This window comes from Ovis canadensis, chromosome 2 (genome assembly GCF_042477335.2).
Source record: "Ovis canadensis isolate MfBH-ARS-UI-01 breed Bighorn chromosome 2, ARS-UI_OviCan_v2, whole genome shotgun sequence".
Classification (NCBI taxonomy): domain Eukaryota; kingdom Metazoa; phylum Chordata; class Mammalia; order Artiodactyla; family Bovidae; genus Ovis; species Ovis canadensis.
The window spans coordinates 246,574,629-246,601,226 of NC_091246.1; the positions used below are offsets into that span (position 1 = coordinate 246,574,629).

General features: G+C 54.6%; 1 protein-coding gene across 3 annotated transcripts in view; it reads right to left on the reverse strand.

Moving 5' to 3' along the window:
• The window catches only part of MAN1C1 (mannosidase alpha class 1C member 1), a 151,079-nt gene that overhangs the window by 3,146 nt on the left and 121,335 nt on the right, over positions 1 to 26,598 (reverse strand). For all 3 annotated transcript variants that reach the window (XM_069575011.1, XM_069575010.1, XM_069575012.1), the window contains 6 exons: positions 25,814 to 25,908; positions 20,109 to 20,235; positions 16,838 to 16,931; positions 11,570 to 11,685; positions 3,684 to 3,903; positions 759 to 931 (listed from right to left, as the gene is read on the reverse strand). In XM_069575011.1, coding sequence (XP_069431112.1) covers positions 759 to 931; positions 3,684 to 3,903; positions 11,570 to 11,685; positions 16,838 to 16,931; positions 20,109 to 20,235; positions 25,814 to 25,908 — 825 coding nt within the window. The remainder of the gene's footprint in view (positions 1 to 758; positions 932 to 3,683; positions 3,904 to 11,569; positions 11,686 to 16,837; positions 16,932 to 20,108; positions 20,236 to 25,813; positions 25,909 to 26,598) is intronic.

The following is a 26,598-nucleotide window of genomic DNA, read 5'->3' on the forward strand; positions in this document are numbered from 1 at the left end:
TGGACTTGGCTCGCCCCAGGGATTCCCTGTAGAGATGTGGTCCTTGGGCCAGAGGCTGTGTCCGCCTTCTGCACAGAAATGCAATTTTTACCCACTTAGCATCTATGGGTGGGGCCCAGGGGGACAAAACAAGTGGCCTTCAATGGTCAAGAACTAGGGTTCTCAGAAAAGGAGGGGGACTCTGGCCAGTGCAGCGTGTCCGTGAGTCTGAGCAGACCCCGCCCCCTGGCAGAACACGTGCTCCGGGTGGTCTGGGCCCCCCAGGGCAGTGGGCCAGGGCAGAACAACAGAGGGAGCTCTGCATCCATCCAGGAATCTTCTGGAGTCCCCACCCCTGCCTCTGACACCTGCCCCAAAGAGGGGAAGGATTGGAGGAGTAGAACCCAGAGAGGGGGAAGCCCAGGGCTGGGCTGGTTTGGGGAAAGGAGGCAGGTGAGCTGGCAGCTGCTCCCGTTTGAGAGGAGCGATCGACAGCCACCCATCCAGGCTTCAGGGTCAGAAGGCAGTGACCCTGTGTGTGCTGGGCTGCCTCTGGCTGCCGCCCTGCGTTCGCCCCTCCAAGTCTGCTGACACTACTAGGCACTCAGCCATCTTCACAAGCTTCGGGCCTGCTTCTGCCCGGCTGCAACCCAACCTTGACCTTTTGCACTCTCAGCCTTAGCCAGGTGCCAGCCTGGCTGGCCCTTCCTCTGGGCTTTGGACCCTGGCTGGGAATGGCCAGAGGCCCCTGCCATCACCCCAGTGCCCCCACCACTCACCATCACCACTTCCCAGCCCCACTCCCTGTAGATGGGGCTGTGGGTCTGCCGCCACAGGTACATGTAGCTCTCCACCACTTCTGGCCGCAGGATATAGTAGCTCTCGCTGGTCTGCGTGGCCACGGCCTCTCTGCCCGAGTTAAACCAGAAGGCCTCGGGCCCCAGCTTGGTATCTGTGGGGAAAGGACCAACCAGGGAGCCTGGGTTAGACCTCCCACCTCCTTGCTCTTCAGGGCCCTGCTGCCCCAGGACAGATGGAAGCCTCTGGAAGCCCTGGCCAGGACTGGTTGGTGATGGATTGGCATGGGCTGGCCTGTCTGATTTGCCCGATAAGCTGCCTGGCAGAGGTATAGCTCCCCTCTTGGCCCAAGCTGGCCAAAGCAAAAACCTTAGGCCTCGAAACTTTGGCAGTTTTAGACCCTGAGAATTCAGATGAACATCCCGGCAGTTCAGGGAGACAAAAGGTTTGGGTGGTGTGCCCCTCACTGCGTATTTTGAGACCTTAGTCCTGCTAAGATGTGAACCGGAGCTCAGCCAAGAAAGGGTTGCAGGTTTAAGCGCATTTGGGAACAGTGGGTTAAAACCAAGTAAAAGTCTCTTTTCTGTCGACCCTTCTTTAACTTGCTAATGCAATGATGCTTCTCCATTGCCTGACCCCCACTCCCCACTCCACCCCACCTTCCCTGGGAACCGCTTCTGACACTTTCCAGAACCGCCCTTCCAGAACTGACGGTTTGGGAGACTGCTGAGGCAGAGATGAGGGAAGATTTGCCCAGAAGGCACACGTACTCGGGCAGGGGGAGCTGCATAACGACGGCCTGCTGAGCTCAGGGTTTGCTGTCTCGGGGTTTTGCTGTCTCGGGGTTTTGCTGTCTCGGGGTTTGCTGTCTCGGGGTTTTGCTGTCTCGGGGTTTGCTGTCTCGGGGTTTGCTGTCTCGGGGTTTTGCTGTCTCGGGGTTTGCTGTCTCGGGGGTTTGCTGTCTTGGGGTTTGCTGTCTCGGGGGTTTGCTGTCTCGGGGTTTTGCTGTCTCGGGGTTTGCTGTCTCGGGGTTTGCTGTCCTGTCTGGTTTTGGTCAGTTTGCTGCCGTCCCGTTGTCCTGTAACTACCCCTGCAGCCACCATGGATGAGCCCCAGGGTGGGGCTGGGCGCTCACGTCCATCTACTTCAATCCTTAGAAGAAATGTTGCCTTGGTTAAGGCAGATGTCACCTGCCTCTCACGCACGTGGAAACTGAGGATCAGAGAGACTATGTGCTTTGTCCCAGGTAACACAGCAAGCTGTGGCTGGGCCGGGGTGTGACCCTGGATCTGTCTGATGCCCTTTCCCCAGGCTGTCCTCTCTTTCTCTTCTGGGTCCGACTGTCTAGGTCCAAAATCTAGGGAACGTAGGTCAGATCATCTTCCCTTTAATGCCTGCCCATCCGGTCCGGTCAGCGGAGGGCCCAGCTCTGGTCCTAACGTGGCCCTCCCCTCCTCCCCTGAGGGCTCAGGACCCCTAGATGCTCTGGGCTGCTTTTTCTCAGGGACAGATTGGAGCTTTGCAGGACATCCTACTCATTCATGGAGGGCTTCACGGAAGGGGAATTAGGCAGACCCTGGCCCCTCCAATTCTCTCAAGTGGCAGAGCTGCTCTTGGCCATCAGAACCCAGCCGTTTTGCCAGGCTGTTAACGGGGGGAGAGTGAGAGCGATTGCAGCAGCCATCCGTGGCGGAGTCGGGCTGGCTGCAACAACATGCTCTGTTAAGCGGACTGTCTTTTATGGTCTGGGCTGACTGTCCCCAACGAATAGCAAGTTTTTTGTCATTCCTGAGATGTCCTGTTTGTTTATGGTGCTGGCAGAGACAGCTCTTTGAAGGGAACTGAAGACCAGTTTTAAGGACCCACTGCGAATCACTGGCCTCCTGAATACAGCTCCAGGAGCTCTGGATTCCACTGTTGCGCTCACCTACTTGTTTTTGGTGGACTGTTAACAAACACCTCCCACAATGCTGGCTGAAGGTGCAGGCTGAATACTTCCCATGGGGCCTAGGAGACCTGTGTTATGTTCCCACTGAATAGATGAGAAAACAGAGGCCACCAGCTGGGTGAGTGGCAGACTGGTACTCAAGCCAGGATTTTTTTTTTTTTTTTTCACTGCAAATCTTGCATGGGTCCTCTCCTCCAACCAAGGCTGGGATTATGACTCAGAGCATTGGGTCCCTTTTGGGGTCCCGGGGTGGGGTGGCCTTGGGCTTTTTCTGAGGGGTACTGTTCAGAGAGGCAGCGTACAAGGTGGGGCTGGGCATCAGAAGACCTGGGTTCCAGCCCCACTGAGCTACTCAAGTGCAGTGTGGTTTTGGCTTAGCCACCGTTTCCCCACCTGTAAAATGAGGAGGTGGGTTCATGATCATTAACGGCGGCTTCTGAGTCTAATGTTTGGCAGTTCTGCCGTGAGGGCTGGTGGGGATGGTGCGGAAGCTCTTGAGCGTCCCGGGGGGTCTTGGATGAGAAGGTGATTATGGGGGTGGTGCCAGGAGGTGGTAAGACCCTCTAAATAGGATTCCAGGGAGGAAAGACAGGGTACGTTGCAGGGTAGGGGCTCAGGGAGAAGGAATTTGCTAGGCTCAGGAAGCGAACGTTTCCAGCTCTGTGCCCCTCATGTGGGCACCTGGCCGGGCCACCTCTGAGCCTCAGTTTCCTCATCTGTGCTGTGACGGTCAGCGGTGGGCGTCGAGTGTTGAATGATGCCCAGCACAGGCAAAGTGCTTAACACAACACCGTGTTCCCTGTGACTCAGGACAGCTTCGGTGCGTGGCTAGCGCACCCCTCATTCAAATTCTGCGTGGCCCTAAGGCGAGGCATCGCTGAGTCCACGTGCCTTCACTCACTGCCGCTCTGCTGGTCTTTCCGGCCTCTCCTGCTGCCCCTTCCCCTTGCAGGGTTACCTGAGCGGGCGTACGACTCGTGGCACGTCTTGGTGATCTGGGCTGCGAGCTCTCGGTAGTGGGCCCTCTTTTCTTCCTTGGCATCCTCAGCGCCGAGGGCGATCATGCCTCCGGAGAAACAGGCCAGGTGCCCCATCTTGTGGTCCAGGATCCCCCCTCGCCACTCCGCGATGTAGGTCAGCCCCCCGGGGGAGACATTCACCAAGTGGGTCTCTATCGCCTGGGAGCAAGGTGGGAATCGGGGCAGGGAAGAAGGGCAAGGGGGGCACAGAGAAGGGAAGGGGCAGGACGGAACGTGAACATTCTGGAGATGCAGCAAGCGCAAGATCTCCATCCCAGACAAAGGGGGCCTGCTGACCTTGGCTGGGGGTGGTCCCAGGCGGGGCTGGCAAGAGTTTCTGCCACTCACCCAGCTAAGACCTGCTGCTTGCTGGGGCGGGGTGGGAGGCTTAGGCACAAGGCAGCTTCCCCAGGGTGAGTCTGTTACACAGATTTTTAAAAATCCTTTATGTTCAAACATTTTTAGAAAAAAATCTTTAAAAATTATTATTATTCTCCATTATATCCTCTGTCTCCCACACTGCAGGCAGATTCTTTACCAGCTGAGCCACAAGGGAAGCCCATATCCTCTGATAAGGAATCTTAACCTGAAGCCTGGATGGCCTGCGAATGGTCTTGAGAGGGTCCAGAGTTCCCCTAATATTGTATGTGACACTTTAGAGCATTTTCCAGGGAAGAGAATCAGTTATATTTGATCAGGTTCTCAAAAGGGACCACAGACAATAAGAGCTTCCCCCTACAAGCCCTTATCAGAGGCTTCCTCACTTAATGCCCACAATAAGCCAGGCACAGGGGTCGAGTGGCTTGTCCCAGGTCTCCTACCACACCAGGATCAGGACAAGGACGCCCACATGCCCACGTGTGATTCCTTCCATGACCTGAAAGCTGCTCCTCTTGGTGACAAGGGGCTTTCAGAGTCCCTCCTTGCTCCCCCAAGAGGTGATGCTGTTGGGGAAAGACTCCTAGGATATTGGGGGGGTGTAGGTGTCAGGCCATCACACCCCCGACTTCCTGCTGTTAGTCCCTGGGACTCCAGGAGCCCTGGCGACGGCGGTGATGGTGGCAGCCACCCATATGGTGCAGGCCTACACTTGATGGGTCCTGCTGCAGGGTAGAGCCTCAGGGCCTGGCCAGGCGTCTGCCTCCACTGGTCCCCTCCACTCTGTTCTCTGGGGTGGGATGGGGGGCTCTGTACTCTGTAAATAGCAAACGTGCTTTCATCTTGGGCCTCTGTAATGCCTTCCCATGGCTTCCAAGCACCCTCAGACAAAAGTCCAGCAGGGCCTCCGACTCCGTGATCTGCACCCTGAGGCTTAACCCAATGCCAGGGACATGGCTCCCAGGTGTAGACTCCGGGTCAAACCGCATCTCCACCAGCCCCCAGCTGTGTGACACTGGGCAGGTTCTCTGTTCTCTCTGTGCCTCAATTTCCTCATGTATAAAACCAGGGTGAGAGCATGAACTGCTTCACAGGGTTATGAGGGTCCAGTGTGACGAGTCTGCAGAGCTTAGCATGTTTCTGTGCAGAGAGGCCTTAATAAAGAGGCTTGCTACCTCCAACTCTGCCGCTTCCTTGGTGAGAATACCCCTGTCAAAACCACGGCAGCCCCATCACTCTACGACCCTGTTAGCTCTCTATGTGGTGCTGGCCTCACGTGCCTGCTCCTATTTGTATATGATTCTATGGGATACCTGCCTCCATCCCAGGACCCTGAGTACCAGGTGATGGCAGAAGTCACCATCGTCAAGCACCAGCCAGTGGCTGGCACGGGGGAGGTCCTGAGGCAACATTTGTTCCTTGATCTGTTTTTCCTTGCCAGGAAAAGCAGAGAGGCTGGCAATTATGACTCCTCTCCAGTCTGCCCTCCGGCCTCCCCCACTCCCTCCCTCCCTCCCCTTCCCTGGCCCTGGCCACACCTGTGCCCCCTCCCAGCCTCCAGGACATTTTGTGAGTGCCCTCAGTGCCAGCGCTGTGCTCCATGCAGGGGATACAGCCCAGAAGATGGGCCTGGGCTGCAGGGAGCTCACCGGTGGGCACAGAGGCTTCCCAACAAAAGCAAATACACCTGAGAATCATAACTTGTGATCAACATTTGAATAAAACAAGTTAAGGGGATGAGACAGAAAAAAGCTTGGGGAGGGGGGTGGTCCTACGCGGCAGAGTGAGGTCAGAGATGGCTTCAACGCTGGTGACCTCCACCGAGACCTTTTTTTCCTGCCTTGGGCTTTGTTGCAACTGCTGTTTCTCCCGTAAGCTCCAGCCCCAGCCTGCTACCTCCAACTCTGCCGCTTCCTTGGTGAGAATACCCCAGTGGAAACCACGGCGGTCCTGTTACCCTATGACCCTGTTATCTCTCTATGCTGTGCTGGCCCCACTTGCCTGCTCCTATCCGTATACGTTTCAATGGGACGTCTGCCTCTATCCCAGGACTCTGAGTGCCAGGCGACAGCAGAAGCCACCACCATCAACCACCAGCCAGTGGCTGGCACAGGGGAGGTGCTCAGACATTTGTTCCTTGATCTGTTTTTCTTTTGCCCTCAGCTGTCAGGCCCAGGCTGGTGGGCTGGCACAGGACCCTCGCTGAGCAGCAGATGGGGAAGCTCCGATGATGTGACTGATGTGCCAGGGCACTGCTCTCCTTGGGAGGCGCACTGGGGTGACCTGCAGGGCTGCGGGGCCCTGACTGGGCAGAGCTGGGTCCACCGCAGCTGCTCTGTGGCACTAAGCACATTGGAGCGGGGAGCGGTGGCAGGGCTAGTCCTGGGTGCAGAACCCTGGTTCAGTTACCCACTGTCAACAGTTGGGAGAGAACTCAGACATGAAGGGAGATCCTAGGAAGCTTCGCACTGCAGCTGGAAATCGGCACCTTTAAAACTGTCTCCCATCGGTTAACTTCTGTTTGGGGTTAATGGGGCTTCCCAGGTGGCTCCGAGGGTGAAGAATCTGCCAGCAATGTGGGAGACCTGGGATCGATCCCTGGGTTGTGAAGATCCCCTGGAGAAGGGAATGGCTACTCACTACAGTATTCTGGTCTGGAGAATTTCATGGACAGAGGAGCCTGGCAGGCTACAGTCTGTGGGGTCATAAAGAGTTGGACGTGATGGAGTGACTAACACTTTCACTTTCACCACGCTATGTAGCTGTGGTAAAGAGTGAAAAGATAGGCCAGTCTCTCTCTGACGATATAACTGAGACAAGCAAATGTAAAGGTGAAAAAGCAAACCCCAAAGCTTTCTAAAACCCTAAGCAAGACAAGACACAGCACAGTCTGGCAACTGACCTGTAGAAAGGCTAAAATCATAGCAAGAGACAGAGTAGAGAGCTGAGTTTGAACCGCAGCTCTGCAGTTTGACAGCTGCATGACTTTGGGCAAGTTGCTTTACTTTTCTGAAGACTCTCTTTCTGTAAAATGGGAACAATACTTCCTGGCTGGTTACGAAGCTGCTCAAAGACTCTGGCTAAGCACTGGCACTGACGGTTCCTTCCTTCGCCTCCTGGAGGGTACCCTGTCTGCACTCTCCTGAGGGGGCTGTCAGACCAGCCAGGATCCTCTGTGATTGGGCAGCTGGTAAGTGGAGGGTCTGGAGTCAGTGAGACCTGTGTTTGAGCCCTGGCTGTGACACTTGCTGCTGGGGGCCTTGGACCTTTCTTTTTTTAAAAATTAATTTATTTTTTAATTGAAGGGTAACTGCTTTACAGAATTTTGTTGTTTTCTGCCAAATATCAACATGAATCAGCCATAGGTATACATACGTGCCATCCCTCTTGAACCTCCCATCTCCCTCCCCTCTAGGTTGTTACAGGGCCCCTGTTTGAGTTCCCTGAGTCATACAGCAAATTCCCATTGGCTATCTATTTTACATATGGTAATGTAAAGTAATGCTCAAATTTTGAGCTAGCAAAATTGAGCTAGCAAAGTAAAATTTTGCTAAGTAAAGTGAAGTAAAATTTAATTTGGTAAAAAAGGAAAATTTAGAAAAAAATTGAGCTAGCAAAGTAATGCTCAAAATTCTCCAAGCCAGGCTTCAACAGTATGTGAACTGTGAAATTCCAGATGTTCAAGCTGGATTTAGAAAAGGCAGAGGAACCAGAGATCAAATTGCCAACATCCACTGGATCATGGAAAAAGCAAGAGAGTTCCAGAAAAACATCTATTTCTGCTTTTTGACTATACCAAAGCCTTTGACTGGGTGGATCATAACAAACTGTGGAAAATTCTGAAAGAGATGGGAATACCAGACCACCTGACCTGCCTCTTGAGAAATCCATATGCAGGTCAGGAAGCAACAGTTAGAACTGGACATGGAACAACAGACTGGTTCCAAATAGGGAAAGGAGTACGTCAAGGCTGTATATTGTCCCCCTGCTTATTTAACTTATATGCAGACTACACCCTGAGAAACGCTGGGCTGGAAGAAGCACAAGCTGGAATCAAGATTGCAGGGAGAAATATCAATAACCTCAGATATGCAGATGATACCACTTATGGCAGAAAGTGAAGAGGAACTAAAGAGCCTCTTGTTGAAAGTGAAAGAGGAGAGTGAAAAAGTTGGCCTAAACTTCAACATTCAGAAAACTAAGATCGTGGCATCTGGTCCCATCACTACATGGCAAATAGATGGGGAAGCACTGGAAACAGTGGCAGACTTTATTTTTTTGGGCTCCAAAATCACTGCAGATGGTGACTGCCACCATGAAATTAAAAGACGCTTGCTCTTTGGAAGGAAAGTTATGGCCAACTTAGACAGCATATTAAAAAGCAGAGACATTACTTTGTCAACAAAGGTCCATCTAGTCAAAGCTATGGTTTTTCCAGTTTTCACGTATGGATGTGAGAGTTGGACTATAAAGAAATCTGAGTGCCAAAGAATTGATGCTTTTGAACTGTGGTGTTGGAGAAGACTCTTGAGAGTCCCTTGGACTGCAAGGAGATCCAACCAGTCCATCCTAAAGGAGATCAGTCCTGAATATTCATTGGAAGGACTGATGCTGAAGCTGAAACCCCAATACTTTGGCCACCTAATGCAAAGAGCTGACTCATTGGAAAAGACCCTGATGTTGGAAAAGATTGAAGGCAGGAGAAGGGGACAATAGAGGATGAGATGGCTGGATGGCATCACCGACTCAATGGACATGAGTTTGAGTAGTCTCCGGGAGTTGGTGATGGACAGGGAAGCCTGGCGTGTTGCAGTCCATGGGGTTGCAAAGAGTCAGACACGACTGACCGAACTGAATGTAAGTTTCCATGTTACTCTTCCCATACATTTCACCCTCTCCTTCCTCCTCCAGACCTTGGGCCTTTCTAAGCCTCAGTTTCATTACCTGTAAGAAGGGCACTAAATAAGGCCAGGCACCCAGCACAGCTGCCTAGAGGAGACCACAAGGACAGAAACTCTCTGCTCTTCCTGTTGTGCCTCCTCTTGACCCCCAAGGGTGTGCCTGCCAGCCTGTCTGAACCCCCGCCCCCCCATGCCCACCCTAGCAGGAAATTGGTCTGACCTGCACATTGGAGGCCTTGAGGCAGCTTTCACAGTAGTTGCCTGGGCCCCAACCCAGAGGTGATAAAGTAACCTTGTTGGGGTGCAGCCTGGGCACCAGGATTTTACAGCTCCTCAGGTGATTTTTAACATGCCAACAAGGTTGACAACCACCAGAACATTCTTCAAAGCCCCAAACTCGCCAGAGGCCCAGCCTTTACCCGGGGTCAGAGACACTGCAGGCTCTTCACTGGGGAGATCAAATGCCAGAGCAAAGCTGAGTTCTCTCCTGTTCAATCAAGTGTTTCTATAAAGCTCCCCGTTTGCTTAAATAATTCATGGCCATTTCTTCCCTTGAAGCCTCAGCTACAGTGTGCCCTGAGGGCTGGGAACCGGGCTGCTCGTTAAGTTTTCTGTTTATTCTGCAGGGAAGGCAGAAAGGGCCTCTCCAGGCAGCACTGCTGGACCTGACCGCTAATCCTTGACAGAGGCTGCAGCTGCAGCTCAGCCCGGAAACTTGGAGTGGATGAGGCTGAGCCAGACAGAGCTGGGACAGGAGTCCCGGGACCTGCTTCACGACTGAGGTCTTAGCGCTGGGGAGCTGGGCAGGGGAAATTCATTACTGAGCCTACAGTTTTAAGGGGTCCATGGCTCTGGAGGGCTGTTCCAGTGTGTTTCCTTGAAGGACTACTATTCCTGGCCAGATTCAAGTGATCAGAGCATTGTCAGATGTCATTCATCCACCCAATTGCTGCCTACACCCATTCATCCGCCTATATCCACCCACCCACCCATCCTTCCACTCACCCATCCACCCATCCATCCACCCACTCACACACCTCTCCTCCCTGCCTTCCTCCCCACTTCCTTTTCTTCCATCCTTCCACCCACCTATCCACCCATTCAGTCATCCATCTGTCCTTCCTTCCCGCCCTCCCTCTATCCATTTATTTGCTCACAAGATAGTGATTGTATGCCCGCCCCTTAGGTACCAAGCACTGTTTTGGGAGTCAAGCACACAGTGAAAGAGTTGACAAGACCCTTGTACTAGACAGCTCAGGAAGAGAGACTGTAAACCAGAGAACAAGTATCATACATAGGATCATTTTAGATGCTGACAAAGGTGAAGATGACGAATAATGAGCCTAAAGCATGTGAGAGAGAAAGAAGCCGGGGAAGGCTAATTCTATGGCCTTTGAGTTGATCAACAGGCAGGACCCAGCCACGTGAATGATATTCCAGGTAGGAGGGCAGCAGGTACCAAAGCTCTGAGGTGGGACTGAGCCGGTGTGCCCGAGGGAGGCTGGGGACCAGAGCTCAGAGGGCAAGGGGGAGAGAGAGAGGTCAGGGTGACTGGCAGGCCCAGGTCAGGGACTGTGGGCAAAGGCGAGAAGTCTGGTTTGTTCCAAGTGCCGAGCAGCTGTGCAGGGAGGAATATGCACTTAAAACTATTCGGGCTGCCTCGGAAGAACTGACTTAGAGTTGGGGGGTGAGCAAGGAATCCAGTTAGCTTCAACCAAGGAGGGAGCAGAATAGACCCAACCTGCTCAATGTACTTTATGAGGAAACTGAGGCCCGGAGCCTGCCTCTTGTTTTGTCGGGCTCAGAGGTGTCTTACCAGTGGGCTGCTGGGTTCCAACCCCTGCTTCAGAATAGCCCAGGCTAACTGGCTGCCCATCAGTCCCACAGTCTCTGCCCCTTTGGCCCATCTGAGCCTAGCATCCTTGTTCACTCCATGCCACGTGAACAGACCAGCTGAGAGACAGTGGGGAGAGCCTGGCGGCTGGCTTTGGAGACTTGGTTTTAGCTGGAGTTCTGCCCGTTCTGTGCTGCGTGTCTTTGAGCCAGTACCTTCCCCTCTCTGGGCCCATAGGATGGGGTGCCCTGCTGAGGGAGGCCCCTCCCAGCTTGGATGTGCTAATTACATCCCCTCTGGTTCAGCTGGAAGATGCGAGGGTCTTGCTTTGGCAGCCTCCCTTGGGGGCCCCTGTGTTCTCAGTTCTGACACAGCAGGAGCACAGACCCTGCGGTTTCTGAATCAGGCTGCCTGCTGCTTCCCCTGAGGCCTTGGAGAAATGACTTCATCATCTTCAGCCTGGGTTCTGCATTTGTAAAACGAGGGGGCTGACATAGCCCTGATTTCAAGGTGTTTGAGAAGAGTCACAGACAGGGTGTGCAGAGCGACAGGCTAGGGAGGGGACAGTCTCAGGGTTCCTTTGGGCCCGCTCGCCGTTGGGGGCGGGAGTGGGCAGAGGTGCGTGGGGGGCAGGCTCTCAGTTCTCAGGGACCCTCGGGGAGCTGGCAGCGAGTGACCAAACCACCCAGGCAGAGTCAGGCGCCTGTCTTACCTCCAAGGCTTCGTAGTACATCTCTTTTGCTTCCATATCTGTCTTGGCCGACATCAGCCAGGACTTGATCAAATATTCATAAAAACTGTCCCCGAGTCCTCCAACCGAGACGTGGTCTGTGAGGGGAGAGAGGACAGGAATATTATCTCCACCGGCCCCGGCCGCCCGCAGGACTCACCGGATGAGCTCGGTGGGGAGCGCGCATTTAATCCCCGGCCTTAGACACCCCAGCAGAACGGTTCAAGGGTGCTGGGAGAATGGCGTGGCCTGCGACTGGGGGCCACCGGGGCAGCTCGAGCTCGATGGCCCCACAAAAAGTGCCGGGGCTCCTCCGGCTGCTGTAAATCACGTCGTTTACCAGGCGGAGGACCGCAGGGCCGCTGGTTATTAGCTGTGAGTGAGTTGCATTTCTTTAAAAAGATAATCTGGTGGCAAGGAGTTCAGAGATGTTTTATTACCCGGTGCCAAACATGGTAATTAATGCTGGGCAGGTTCATAAAAGGCCACGGGAAGGAGGAACGAGAAGCTTAATTTAGTTGGTCACAGTGCAGAGCTATTCTGAAAAAGCCAGGTTTAAATGTAGCCAATTGGGATGAACGGAGTTCAAAGGAGCAGGGGGAGGGAAAACCGGGTTGGAGGACCCCTCCATCCGTCCTGGGGGAGCAGGACCTCCAGGCGAGGCTGGACGAGCAGGCGTCCCCATGCAGGGCAGCTCCAGGAGAGCGACAGCTGGCAGACGAGCTCTGAATTACAGAAGCGAGAGCGCACCTCACTCCCATTAACAGGCAACATCAAGGCCTTCAGTAGATACGACAAGGAGCGAACTGCGGTTCCTGGTTAAGCAGGGGGACAGAGAAAGGAAGGAAAGGGGCTGGATGAAGGCAGGGCGTGGGAAACGGGAAGAGGATTTTCAGCTCCTCTGGAGAAAGAGGAGGCTGAAAGAGAGAAGGGAGGGGAAGGGGGTAGAGGCAAGAGAAAGAAATAGAGAATATGGCAATAGCTACCCTCTTTCGAGGGTCTACTGTGGGCCAGAAGCTTTACTGTAGTATGTGTAACAGTCTTCCCAAGAGCCCTGTAAAGTAACCACCACAAACCCCATTTCCCAGATGGGAAAACTGAGAGTGAGTCTAAATAGCTCAGCCACCAAGCCAGTAGAGCTCCCACTTTCTGCAGCTTCACACAGTCAACCAAGAGACGGAGGCAAAGACGGAGAGAGAAAGAAAGGACAGGTGTGAAGAGGGAGAGACCAGCAATGGGAGGAAAAGACAGATGGGAACCAGAAGAGGGGGCTTATAGGAGGCCCCATAGTAAACCAGCCCTGCCAGCCCCCTCCGGCCCCCTCCTTAAACAAATCCTGGTCCAGCAAGAGTTCAGGAAGGGGACAAGCACTTGGGAAAATGGGAACAGACCAGATAAAGCCTGGGGCTTAGGGAGGCATGGGAGGGGGCCAGTGTGGGCTGGACTTTGTTACCCGAAAAGACGGAACCAGCCTAGTGTCCCCCTCGGCCCCTCTCGCTGGGGAAGGACACAGCTGGGCAAGCACAGAGGTGGGCAGGGCTGTGCAGGAGACCCGCGCTGAGCAGAGGTTGGGGGAGGCTGGAGGTTGGACCAGGTCAGCCTCCGCAGAAGGGGCTGTGGCTGGTGGCACAGAGGAGGGGCACGGTGACCTCCACGGTCATCTACTGGGCCTGCCTCTTCTCCACCGCCCCAAACGCTGCAGCTCCCCCCGCCACACTCTGTCTCACCTGCGATGACCCCTCTGCCGAGAAGACCTTTCCCCCCTGCCATGGCTCAGGCCCTCTCCCTGCTTCGCTCCACCTAGAAAGGCTTTCCTCTGCATCCCCACAGGGGGACCATGAGGAAGGAGGGAGATAAGGCAGCTGTGCCCTCTGGCCCGGTGCCCTCCTGCGGCAGGTGCTAGGTGACAGCGGCCCCCACCGTTGCTGGGCGCCATACCGTCAGGATCTGTCTGTGGGTCTGCCTCCCCCACTCGGCTGTGGGCTGTGTGGGGAGGGACCATGGGGGACTCGCAGCTGTGCCCAATGCCTCCACGGCACACAGCGGACGCCCCAGTGGGCCCTGAGTGAGAGACAGGTGAGCAGATTTGGGCTGTGCTGGGAAGGACCTTGAAGGCCACGCCAACGAGGCTGGACTTCATCATATGACTGCAGAGCGTGGGTGAGTGACGAGGTCCAGGGCTTCGCCTGGCAGGTGTGTGTGGGAGAGGGGAGCCAGGTAGCAGGTGTCCCACAGTTGTCTGAGACAGGACCCCCCCTTGGGATGTGCGTAGAGTTTCACAGGGCCTTGGCTGCAGTGCACAGTTCTCATCTGGAGGTCCTGCCACTTTCTAGCCTCTGTGTGTGTGTGTGTGTGTGTGTGTGTGTGTGTGTGTGATGTGTGTGATGTATGTGGTGTGTGATGTGCGTGTAATGTGTGTAGGCGGTGTGTGTGTGTGTGTGTGTGTGTGGTGTCTTCCCACACCAAGGGGCACAGGGGAAAAGTACAGGAGTGGGAATTAGAAACATTAGCTCAGGACAAGTCAGACCCCCGCCCTGGGGGGTCTCCATCTCCCCCAGAAGATGGATTTGTAAAATGCAGATGGGAGCAAGAGTTTGTGTGCGTGAGTGGAGCTGGATTCTTCTGCTTCCTGACCATGTCAACAACACTCCCATCACACTCGGCAGCGGGAGGCGGCCACCCTACACGCCTGGGAATCGCCGGCAGGAAAGTAGCATGAAGCTGGGGAGGCGGCCAGGCTGCAGCTGGCAGGCCGCTCATGCTCCTACGCCCACGGGGGAGAATCTGGGCTCGCCACATCCCTCCCACCAAGGACGGTGTGGGATTCAGGCGGTGGACAAGGAGGCCAAGCCACTCCAGGGGCCAAGCCGGAGGGCTGGCAGCTCTTCCAGCTCTGCTGCGGCCGGTCTCATCTTGGTGCTTGGTGCCAGCAGCAGCCTGGTGGACTTATCCTGGCTGCGACGTCCGAGGGGTGGGAGAGTCTCTGCCTCTCGCTACCCTGACGCCCAGCTTCAGGCAGGAGTGGGGACTGGGCAAAAGCATGGGTCTGGTCTGGGAGGCAGCCTCAGTTAGTTCTTTGCCTCCCAAAGTTGCAATGTCTGTGGCTGCAAGTGGGCTACACAGAGGGTTCAAGGAGAGCTAAGAATGTGAACTTGGCTTGTGCAAGATGAGAATGGTATCATCTGCTGGAAAATCACACAGCCATCCTGAAACCAAAACCAAACAAACCCAGTGAAAACCACAGAAAACCTGAGAAGACCCTGGCACCAAAGCCAGGGGAGGCGGAAGGCAGGCACCCAAAGGAGTATGGCTTGCTTTATAACCTTCCCTCTGCAATCCAGTGGCCCTTGGCTTCATATTTTATTAATAGGAAACATTTTTCCATATGTGACAGAGTCTGCCCAGCCCTGCGACCCTAGGTGCAGCCTGCAAAGAAAATTATGCTTCTCAGCAGGGCCGGAGAAGGCGGGGAGGCTCCCCTGTAATTTGCCAAGGTGGCCCTTCAGGCTGGGAAGCCACGCCCCTTGCCCCCTGGTAATGGGTTTTGCTGCCTTGTCCTGGAGCAGCTAGGGCCGGCAGCTGCACAGTTTATCTCTTCACCCAGTCAGGCCTGGCAATTAAAGGCAGTAACAGTTATTGAACTGACCCTTCCCGTGGCCATAATCTGTAATTCAAACCTTCATTTTCCCCTGGCACTTCTGAATTTGGTCGTGTGCTTTGGTTATAAATACTTTGCGTTTCTCCAAGCAGTTTTTGCAGGAGGCTCCTTGGGAATGAGGTCATCACCAAGGAAAATTCCCGGGTCGAATTTTCTGGGCCTCCTGAACCGGCGGATCCTAGAGGCTCTGGCTTGGAAAGGCAGGCCTCTGCAGTTTCCTCACAGTATCCCTGCTGGCCGGCCAGCTAGCCCTCCAGGCCCTGCTTGCATACTTCTGGTGATGGGTGCTTATTACCTGTTAGGACTCATGCCATCTTTTTTTTTTTTTTTTAAGTCTTTTTTTGAAATTTTTACGGTATTGCTTCCATTTTATGTTTTGTTTTTTTGGCCTTGAGGCATGTGAGAGCTTAGCTCCCCATCAGGGATCCAACCCACACCCTCTGCATTGGAAGGCAACGTCTTAACAACTGGACAACAACTGCCAAGGAAATCACAACCCATGTCATCCTTGGAGAATGAACCGAAATCTGTTTACTGCAGCTTTTGACCGTTGCTCCCACGCCCTTCTGTAGTACACAAAGATCATATCTCTAGCTCTCCTCCCATTTTGCAAGAGAGGAAACCAAGGCTCAAAGAGAAGAAGTGATGTTCCCTCTGCGCCCCCCAGGGTGGGCAGGAATTAGACTCAGGTTCACCTCGTCCCTGAGCCCTTGCTGATAACATTACAACTGGGGTTGGAGGCAGGGAACGGGGTAAGGGGGCAAAAAAAAAAAAAAGGTAAGGGTAAAGGGAAAGGGTCCTTGTCTAGGCAGAGGCAGTGGAGGTGGGGCTTCCAGGCGAGTCTTGGGAAGCCCTGAGAGGCAGGGCGCGTGGAACCAATCTGTGCTGAGTGTGACTACAGGACTAGGGCCTTGGTCAGAAAAGGCAAGGCAGAGCTGGGCTTCCCGATAGTGGGGCAATGCTGGAGGCGGGGCGACCTTAACACTCCCCTGCCTGGGAGTTTCACAAACCCCATTCTGTTTCAGTGGGTGGAGCTGGGGGCTGTGAATGAGGCTCCAGAGGTGACCCACAACTGTCTGGTTGAAAAAAAAGCCTCTGAACAGAAACAGCTGGAAATCCTAGCACTGATTCTTATAGGTGTAAGATGTGAGTGAGGAACTCATGATTTTTATATTGCTGTATAGGTAGGATCTACTTAATGTTTTTTTAAGAAATTAAAGTTGGAGGAAAGGAACCAGACGAAGCGGGGTGGGAGGGGATTGCATGGCTTTTCTTGGAGCCACATTTAGAGTAAACCTCTAACTGGAGCACTCGTGCAAGTCTGGGGGAGGATGAAGGAGGTTTCGGTGGGCATCAGAAGAGATGGAAGGCTGGGGATGGCTAGCACGTGGGCGATGTACAGGGTGGGCCTCACGCCTGTCACAAAGGCAATGGCAATGGTAATGAGCACTCCCCACGGCTCCTGGCAGGAGGGTGGTACCCAGGAGCCCTGAGCAAATGCATCACCCCTCACTGGGCCCAGGTGCCTCACACAGCCTGGCGGGTGGGGAAGCTGGGCAGAAATCCAGTGGACCAGGGGCACCTGTACTCACGTTGCATCCAATTCCCGCTCACCGGGCTGAGGAAGTTGGGGTAGAGGCCAAAGGGCTTGTCAATTTCCCGAAGGACCTTTCGGATGTTCCTGACCTGCCAAGAGATGGACACCAGGCACATCCTTACTTTCTCCAAGGAGCCAGCTGATTTCCAGCCCACTGAGGACCGGGGTGGCTGATTCCAATCCAGAGGGGAAAACATTCCAACAAGGAAAGGAGAGCTGGGTGGGTAACCAGCAGTTGGCTCCAATCTGGAGGTCAAGAGAGGGGCCCTTGTGCTCAAGAGTGGGGCGCGGCAGGACACGGCCACAGTGGGGCCTGACTTCCCACCTCTGCGCTGACCGATCTGCCAGGGGCCCTGCCAGCCTCCCCTTCCCACCTTACCCCTTCCTCACTGTGTGTGGATTTCTGGGACGAGTCTTTTTACGAGGGGCTTCGTATAAGTGATAGTTGCTCATTTGTAAGCGCTAGACAAAACTGTCTTTTTAACAGTCAGAAATGGTTAAATACTGGCAGTTTCACATAAGCCTGGTAATATGTTGTTTTATCTGACATGGTAGGAACCATTCCAGAAGGGAGGATCCTTAGCATTCTTGTGCCCTAATAGGCATCTCGGGGTTTTAATAACAACTGCAACAGCTGTTAACATTTCTCAGTTACTCTGAGCCAGACCCATCAGAGACACGATCGCCAACCCTCCTAACAATCCATACGGGATTATCATCTCAGTTTAACAGGCAAGGAACCAGGATGTTGGAGAGGTGCAGTCACTTGCCCGTGGTCACGGGGCTTGTAGTGGCAGAACTAGGGCCTGAGTCTGGTCTGTCCGTCCTTACAGAGTGGTCCCGGGTCCAACAGGGATCAGGGCAGGGACCATGCAACAGAGGCTGCCCCCGCTGGAGCAGGAGGCTGGGTCTGCAACCGTCGGGGCTGCGAAGGGCATGACATGGGATTCAGCAAGGCTTTATCCATCAGGGGCTGCTGTCTGGCAGAACATGAAATCTTCCGCTACAGACTCCGCAGGACAGAAAGGCCCTTGGGGACCGAGCTGTAGCATGCTCACAGATTTATCTGCAAGCCGAGGAGCAGTGTTTCAGCTGTCAGACCTTCCTTTCCGGGCACAGAAGCTCGCTCGCACTTGGCCTTGCCACATCAGATCTCACATCCATTTATACTAATGGAGTCCATTATGGGGCACAGGACTGTGCTTGCACCTGAGTTAGTCTTCATTGTCCTGGTGGTGAGCAGTGAAGCGAGCTAAATGAGCTCCCCTGGAGGGTGCGGGTGCTTCCAGAATCGGGGCCAATTTGTTGACTGCCAATAATCGCCTGTGTGAGAGGCATGACTGGGGGAATCAAAGGAGCTGGAGAATGTAAAAGTAGCGACAGAGAGGTGGCGAGACTCTTGTGAAAAAGCTGGAAGCCTGCTGTAGTGATCTGGTCTTGAAAGAGCATGGGTTTCAGGGCCAGAAACTCCCTGGGTTTGAGTCTCGGCTTAATCACTTACCAGATGGATGACTCAGGACAGGTGATTGAACCTCTCCGAGTCTCAGTTTCCTCCTCTGTCAAATGGGGATAAAAGAAGACACACCTCACAGGCTTGGTGGGAAAATCAGAGCCACTGTACAGTGCCCAGCACATCCCAGGTGCTCAGGCAGAAGCCGCTCCCGTCTAGCAGGAACTAGAGCAACTCCTCACTTCACTCCTCTCTGAGCCAGCCCTTGTATTCCTAGAGGGGTCCGGCCCAAGAGCAGTGGAAACAGGGAGGCTGGGGGCAAAGTCAGCCTGAAGTTGGGCAAAAGGACCAGAGACCAGAATACAAGATTCATCAGAAGTGGGATTGACTTTACTCCATGAGCTCTGGAGGTGGAGTGTCCTGGGGAGGCAGAGTCCTCTCAATGTAAGGACGGGCTTCTGAAAGGAGGTCTGACAACATGAGGGGCTGTTTAAGGGTGATGGTGAGCCCCAGTGCTGAGGAAGTGATCAAGGGGTTGAAAAACCCTTCTTGAGATTCTTGAGAAAGCTTGGGTGGATTCCCACATTGAGTAAGCGGTGGTCCTTAACCTGACATCAAAAAGCACATGGGTGCTGTTTTTTTTTTTAAACAACATTTTTTTTTTTTTGATGTGGACTATTTAAAAATCTTTATTGAATTTGTTACAATATTGCTTTTGTTTTATGTTTTGTTTTTTGGGGCATGTGGGATCTTAGGTCCCTGACCAGGGATCAAACCCACACACACCCCGCCACCCTGCACTAGAAGATAAAACCTTACCACTGGGCCTCCAGGAAGTCCTGTATGGGTGGTTATTTAAAGCGCATCCTGGGCTTGGGATGACACTCAGAGTTCTGCTTCTTCACCAGCCAGCCTGCTAGGTGATGCTTTGAGGCAGGCTGGCTGATGTAAGCCTGGAAGCCACTGGGAGTGGTGTGCCTCTGTGACCCCCTGGCTCCCTCTGCATTCTAAGAGACTAACCCAGGACCGGGGAAGAGAAGACTTTGGCGGTGGTCTCCCTCTTCCTGCAGGGCAGGGCTTTATCTCCCTGCAGGGCCAGGACTCGGGTAAGGGTCAAGCGCCATCGGCGGGTGGTGTATGGCCACTTTCCTTCTTTGGGTTTAGAGTTAGATCTATGGGGACCCTGCCAGATGGAACTGCCCCGGGCTGTGACCCCGAGAAACCGCTCTTTCTGGAGGGCTTCACGGGGCAGGGGCAGCTGTCAGGAGGGACAAAGGCCTGGACACCAGCTCTCTGGAGCCCTGCGGTCCTAGCCAGCGGGTAACTGAGAAGGAACAGACGTGAACCTCTGCCGCGGAGGGAAATTGCTTTGCCAGCCTGCTGACAGAATGAGCTAGACGGGCGTCTGGAAGTGCTAAGGCAAGCAGATCTCACCCGAAGAAGTTAAATGTCTCTGGAAAGGGGACTTCGGTGCCGGGTGGCCAGTTCCTGCCAATGCAAGCTGGTGCCTAGATTTCCCTGGTTGCACTTACTCCGGATTTCACACGTGTGTGGTTGCCACCGAGCTCACACGTGTACCAGGGAAAACCTTCTTGCTGGCAGCCATGTCTTTTCCCAGCTTACTCCTTGTCCTCACCTTCCCTGCTGCCTGGCATCGGGTACAATTAGGCAACCATTTGCTACACTGGCCCTAGCTGCGGGCTTTCAGCTCCCCCGCCCCCACCCTCAGCTGGCCTGTGCTCCATCTCCCCGTCACGAGCTGAGTGCTCACCCTCTGCTCTCCGCAAGGGAAAGAAGGAGCAGAGAGAAGACTTGCCTTTTCTGCGAAGACCTGGTTGCCAGAGAGCTGGGTGAGGTGTAAGAACTCCAAGTGCAGGGATCCAAACTCCGCCAGGATGCTGCTGCTCCCTGCCATGGCCCAGCCCCAGCTCCTGTTGGAGCCGCTGAAAAGACAGAAGCAGTCGGGGTTACCCCTTGCCGGCGGGGCTGGCTCCTCTGCTCCATGGGGGAGCACCTACTATGTGCTGGGCACTGGGCTAGGAGCTTCACCATACAATCGCAGTGAATCCTCGCTGGGGGTCGATACTGCTCGTACCCCCTATTTATCTGATGAGGATGTTCAGGTTGGTGAGAAAGTCGCCTACAGGTTATTTAAACCCGGGGCTGTCTGACAGGCAATAGTCTTCGTTCCTACGGTCAAGCAGCTCCTGTAAGATGTGTGGGCTCTCGAAGGACATGGGCAGAGCTGCCTAGGTGGCCAAGACCTGGCACAGACATGATGCTAAATTTACAGGTGATAGGGATAATGCTGTCAGGGACCACAAAGACCCCCTGGAACATTCCATCTCCATCCACTTGTTCAAGGGCAACTGAGCGCTCACAACCATCATTGCTGTGTGTGGAGGGCAAGCAATGCGTGGCCGGGGTCCAAAGTGGGGGACGACGAGAGGGACCCCGCTTGGCCCTTTCCTTCCCTCCACAGTCACTGCTGCCCGTGGACTTACAACGGCCCCAACCTGGAACTTCGTGGAACCCACACCTGAAGGGTGGCTGGCTCTACTAAGACCACCCACCAGGGACTACCTAGATCCTGGGAAGTCCGAGGTTAGGGATGAAAGCAGCAGGGGCTCTCTGAGCAAAGGTCTCCTCGCCGCAGAGATGCACGCATCTCATGAGCACCTAGGATGGGTCACCAGCGTGACTTGGCGGCCCAGCCGGAGAAGGCTGTCAGCTAACTGCATCCTCCCTTTCTTTGAAAGTACTGGGTGCTTTCAAGGAGGAAGAGTGCAGAGGGCAGGGCCTCGGGTAATCCTCCCATCTGCCCCTTTCATAGATGGGGAAAACAGGGCACAGAATGGTGACGTCACTGGCTGAGATCGCACAGTTAAGTGGAGCAGCTGGGACCCTGGCTCCCCGGCAGCTGGCCTCTGTCCGCCCTCTGACTCCCAAGGACAGGACCTAGGAGGGCAAGTGTGGGCCTGGGAGGTTACAGTTTGCTAGCTGAGGGGCCCTGCTTTATCTGGGTGGGCTGGGGCTCCCCCGAGGTTGCCTTACTCCTCTCTGATGTGGTTTCAGGAAACTCTTGCAGAAACAGATGGAATCACAATGACCTCAATAAACACACCCATTTCCTTCGGTATTACTCTGACTCCGGGCAGGTGGGGAGGGAGGGGTTGCACAGAGGGGAAATCTGAGTTCTAGGTAGTAAATGAAACAGCTTCCAGATGCAGGCACTGGGGCGGGCTGTCCACATCATGACTGCGTTTAAAGCCCAAAAGGTTAAGCACCGTTAATCCCTGAGGAAAACAGAGAGGGAAGTGAGCTGTCTTTAGAAGCTCAGAACCAGTAGGTGGTGGAGGCAGGATTTGAACTGAGATCTGCTGGCTTCGGCCTCAGAGGGTATAACCCTCAGGGGTCCCCCAGATGGCTCCATATCCACCCCGAGAGAACGGGAAGCTGATGCCTCTGTGTCCCTCTGCCCTCCAGGCCAGGAGACCTCTCTCTCCAGCCTGTGACCTCAGTGGGAGCCTCAGGCACCCACAGAGGGCTTTCTGAATAATTGATGCTTCCTGCCCCAGCAGAGAAATTCAAGGTAAACAAATTTAAAAAAAGCCCCAGCCACGATCAGCAGTCTTTTGTTCCCCTTTTCCTTACTGAAGCCTCTCCTTCCTTCCCCACACTCCCAGAGCTCTCCCTCCCAAGTGGACCTTCAGTGGTGGAGTCGCCCGGGGCAGGGACAGGCGGTGGGCCGGGCGCTTTCCCCTCTCCGACTTGGCCTCACTTACTGGCTCCCCCAGTTCCCAGCTAGGGGACCTCAGGTGGGTCAGGGAATTCCTGCAGACCCGGGTCTCCTCATCTCCACACCTCATAGAGTCATCGTAAGTTATAAATTACACACGCGATGACTGTCATTGTAACCATTATGTAATAAAGCACATTAAATTATGTTGTCTGTTGCAGTTAAGTTCTTGATATGTGCCAGGCAGCAGCAGTATCTTATTCCACCTTCACATCCAACTGCAGGGGTAGATAGCAAGATTCTTATTTCACAGGTTAGGACAGTCAGACTCAGAGAGGGTAAGACACTTTTGCAAGGTCACACAGTAACTTGACAGTGTTAGCTGAGCTGAAACCAAATCCAAATCCTCGGTCCTCTATGCCCCTAATGCATTCATTCTGGGCAGCATCCATTCAGACACCAGGAGGTCTTCTGATCAGCCTTGTGACTGGTGGGCTGACAGAAGCGGGTCTGCTCCCCTCCCTGCCTTTTCAGCCTGAAAGTGGGCCTGCAGCCTGCGTTCTCTCCCCTGGTGTGAGGGGCTGCTCCATAATCCCCCTCCCCAGCCTGGCAGAAGCTTCTGTGTGTGCATTGCCTGTGTGTATACACATGTGTATGGTATCAACACAATCGTTAATTCTGGAACCAGGCAGAGACTGGATTCTAATTTCTAACTTTGCTGCTGCGTGACCTTGGGTAAGTTACCTCACCTCTCTGAATCTGTTTTATCACTTTAAAGTGGGGTCCATGTGGTTGCTGTGTGATGAAGAGAGAGAATCCATAATGTCGTGCCTGGGACACAGTGACCATTCGACAAAACTGCATAATTATTACCACGTGGATGGCACTTGTAAACACGTATTTAGGTGTGAATCTGTGCACATAGGGATGGGAGAGCGTGTGTGGCGAAGGTGAGGTTGGATCTCTGAGCCTTCATGATTAGGGTAAACGGCAGTGGGGTGCAGGCCTGTGTGTGAGCCTCAGTGTGTGAAAGCTACCTGGAGAGGCTGATTCAGCTGCAGAGGCCCTGGGACTGGACACCTCCCCTCTCCCAGAGTCCAGCGGTCCTGCAGGTCACAGGTCATGGCTGCCCCCTGCCTCTGCCTCCCAGGCCGGCCGCCAGGGAGGAGGAGCGGTCATGCTCTCTCAGGGACCACCGCCCATCAGGGCCTCCTCCTAGTTACTGCCCCTCCTCCTGGGGCCCTGGGCAGAGCTGCCCACAGCCAGCCCCGCGCTGGGCAGGGGCAGCAGCGTGGACCCCGCTCCGCCAGCAGGCCCTCTCCAAAGGCAACACTCAGCACCATGGCCCCAGGGCTGGATACATCCCTGACGCTTTCCCTGGTGGAACCAGGAGGCATTTTTAGCAACAGACTCTCTTACCCAGAAAATGAGAGGGAGGTGTTGCCAGGAAATACGCATTTGCATACGTATGTATACAGCACTGGCAGCATGCAGACAGCCTAAAAATAAACGCGCTTTCTTGATCAGAAATGTCAGGATCTGTGTGAGATCAGGTCTGGGCTCTGAGGGACCTAGGAAAGGCCAGCGGCCACGTGTGGGGCTTGCTGGGGGTCAGGGGAGGGGATGCCACGTATGGAGGAGGGAGGGGCACCTGAGCTGAGCTCTTACCCTGAGCCCAGGCAGAGAGGCCAGAGAAGCTAGACCCGGGACAGAGAGTCAGAATCACAGGTGCTTATGTCTTGGCTCCGAGACACCTGGCCAAGTTTCTCCAGGATCAGTGTTTGTGGGAAAGGAGCCTGAAAAGAGATCCAACTGTCCACCTCTGAGGAGGCAAGCCTGGTGCCAAGATGGTGTTTCAGCGGGTCCCCAGGGTTCCTCGCTGGTCGGTTACAGAGACTGAAGTGACATCACTCCCCAGGAATCCTTTCAGACCAGATGGTAAGTCAAGATGCCAAGCAGGCCAAGGCCCCTCTTCTTTGCAAGGCCCTAGCAGGTGGGACCTCCTCTGGACGGACAGGGGTGGTGGGGACCCTACCTGAGCCCAGAGACTCTGCCTACCCTCCCCTGTGGGGCTGAGATTCCTGAGATAAGAAACTGCTTCAGGTGACGGGACGAGAAGTTCAGTGTGATGGAGATACTACAGCTCTTTCCCCAGGGTCAGGCTGTAGCAGGGCCTAAAGCACAGCCCCAGAGCGCTCCCTGGGTGCCTGGGGACCGGCTCGTGCCTTCTGCTAAGACTCCTGGCTCTGTTCCACGCAGCGATGGGTGCCAGGGTTCCTGCCTGAGGGAGGGCCAGGTGGGCATCAGGAGCACAGCTGTTGATCCATAACGAATGATTTAAAAGTTGGCCCCGTTACCTGTGAGCTAGAAGACCTTGGGCAGTGGCCATAACATAAATACTGACCCTAAAGGACTGCTGTGTGGAGTGTGATAGGTGAGGCGATGAGCGAAACCCTCGGCATGATGCCAGGCACAGAGTGAACACTCAATAAAAGTAGGAATTAGCAATCATCAGAGTTGGCCTCTCGTCCCATACACGGTGCCTCAAGTGAACATGTGTGGAAGGAGTGAAAAAAGGAGGGGACATGTGTCCTGCCCTCAAGAAGCTCCAGGGCTGGTGGGGGAACATGGGGAACAAGGGTAATGAGGGCCAAACGAAGCAGAGAGGGTGCCTGGTGCCAGGCGAGGCGAGGATGCTTCTGGAGAAGGTGGCACCTGAGCTGGGCTCTGAGGGCCAGAGAAGCAGCGAGGAGCCCAGGGGACAAAAAGATGGAGGGCAGGCAAGGCAGTGGGGTGCGCAGGGGTGCCCAGGAGCAAGCTGCAAGATCCTCAGTGGATCTTAAGGCCTGCCGGCTGCTGTCCCCTTGACTTTCACCCTGCCCTTCCCCTCTGGGAAGCAGCGGGACGCAGGTAAGTCCCCGAAGGCTTTGGAGCGGGCTGGAGCTGCAGCGTGGCTCCACCTGTGCCAGCCACGTCCCCCAGGGTCCCGTCCACTCTGGCTCTGGGACTTGGTGAACGTCCAGGAAGATGCTAGCTCCCACACTGAATGACGCAACCGATCGGGAGGGAAAATGATGGAAGCAGCCAGTGAAAATCAATGGCCAGCAAAAGAAGCACACCAGTGGTTTCTTGCTTAGTGGAGTCACGTGTGATGTTTTGGGTCTTATCCAACACTTCCGGTATAATCCACATTTTTTTGTGAGAAGAATTTGTTTTTATAGGGGGAACTCACAATAAATATTATTGAAAATGGAGTTGGAAGTCCTGGGCTCATGTCCTAGGTGGCCCTTTACTGGCTTATGTGGCCTCAGCCAGGGTCTTTCCTCCTTGGAGTCTGAGCCTCCATGGGGTCGATGTTTCAAGAAGGCCCTTGGGGCTCCTGAGACTTAGTTCTGAAAGGGTCTGAGGGTGAGGGTCAGCGAACCAAGGTCCCTCTGTCCATGGTCCTGACTCCCCAGTGGCTGTGGGTTCCTGCCAGTGGTGGGAGGTGTGATGTCCCTCCTGGCCAGGCATCCCAGCTGCGGAGGGGGGTGCTTGGGGCACAGCTGAGGGGCTGTGAGTCATGGCAGCATCACAGGAGGGTCCCAGAGGCTCAGCGACCCCCCTCTTCACACCAGGAAGATCAGGTGAGCCCTTGGCTAAGCTGGCTTTCACTATGCCGCCCACTCCCTGTGATTCCTACACCAGAATCACCCCACCCTGCCCCCCGCCCGCCACCCTGTGCCTCAGTTTCCATGCAGATGCAGCCAAAGCCACAAGGGGGAAACCAGAAGGCATCCTACCTTTTGAAGTTCACCACGCCTTTTGGGATTCCCGTGGGGGTGTCGAAGGCTGGCAGGAGTTTCTCTCCCAGCTTGATGGCCTTTATCCGGAACACCTGTAAAGGAAGGGTCAAAGGGCACTGTGAATCCTGGCAGAGGAGCCCACCAAGGTTGCTGGACCCAGAGTGGGAGGTTTCTGAGGCTCTGGGGTCAGACAGGCCTGGACGTGAACCTGACTCCACGACTGCCTGGCTCAATTCCCCTCCTCGTTTATAAATCAAGGACCACACTACCTTCCTCAGAAGGTTGCTGGGGGCAGGAAAATCAGGTAACGGTTGTAAAGCACCTACTGTGGTGTCAGGACCAGGATGAAGGCTCAGTGACTGTGCTGTGATTGGGGTGACTGTCGGGAAGATGGAGCAGTCAGGGCAGTGGCCACCGATGTCAGTGCCAGCCTGCACTGCAGCACCAGCGTGGCCCAGGCTGGGCACAGGGGAGCACCTTCAGACAGAATGTAAGGAGCACTGGACTGTGAGCTCCAGGCCTTGCTCCCCAGCTTGGCTTCCACGCTCCTCAGCAAACCTCTGCCTTCTCCCACGCCATAAACCCAGTGGAAGGGCCTTTCCCACTGACATTCTGCCCACTCTTCCTGTTTTACAGCAGGAAAGGTGAATGGCTAACCCAGGGATATGATGGCTGGGGAGCCCAGGTGTCAGGGGCCCTGCCCAAGGCTCTGGGCTGCTCAAACTGTTCTGATTAATTCAGAATCACCCGTGACCCTCTGAGGATATGAATCATCAAGGAAG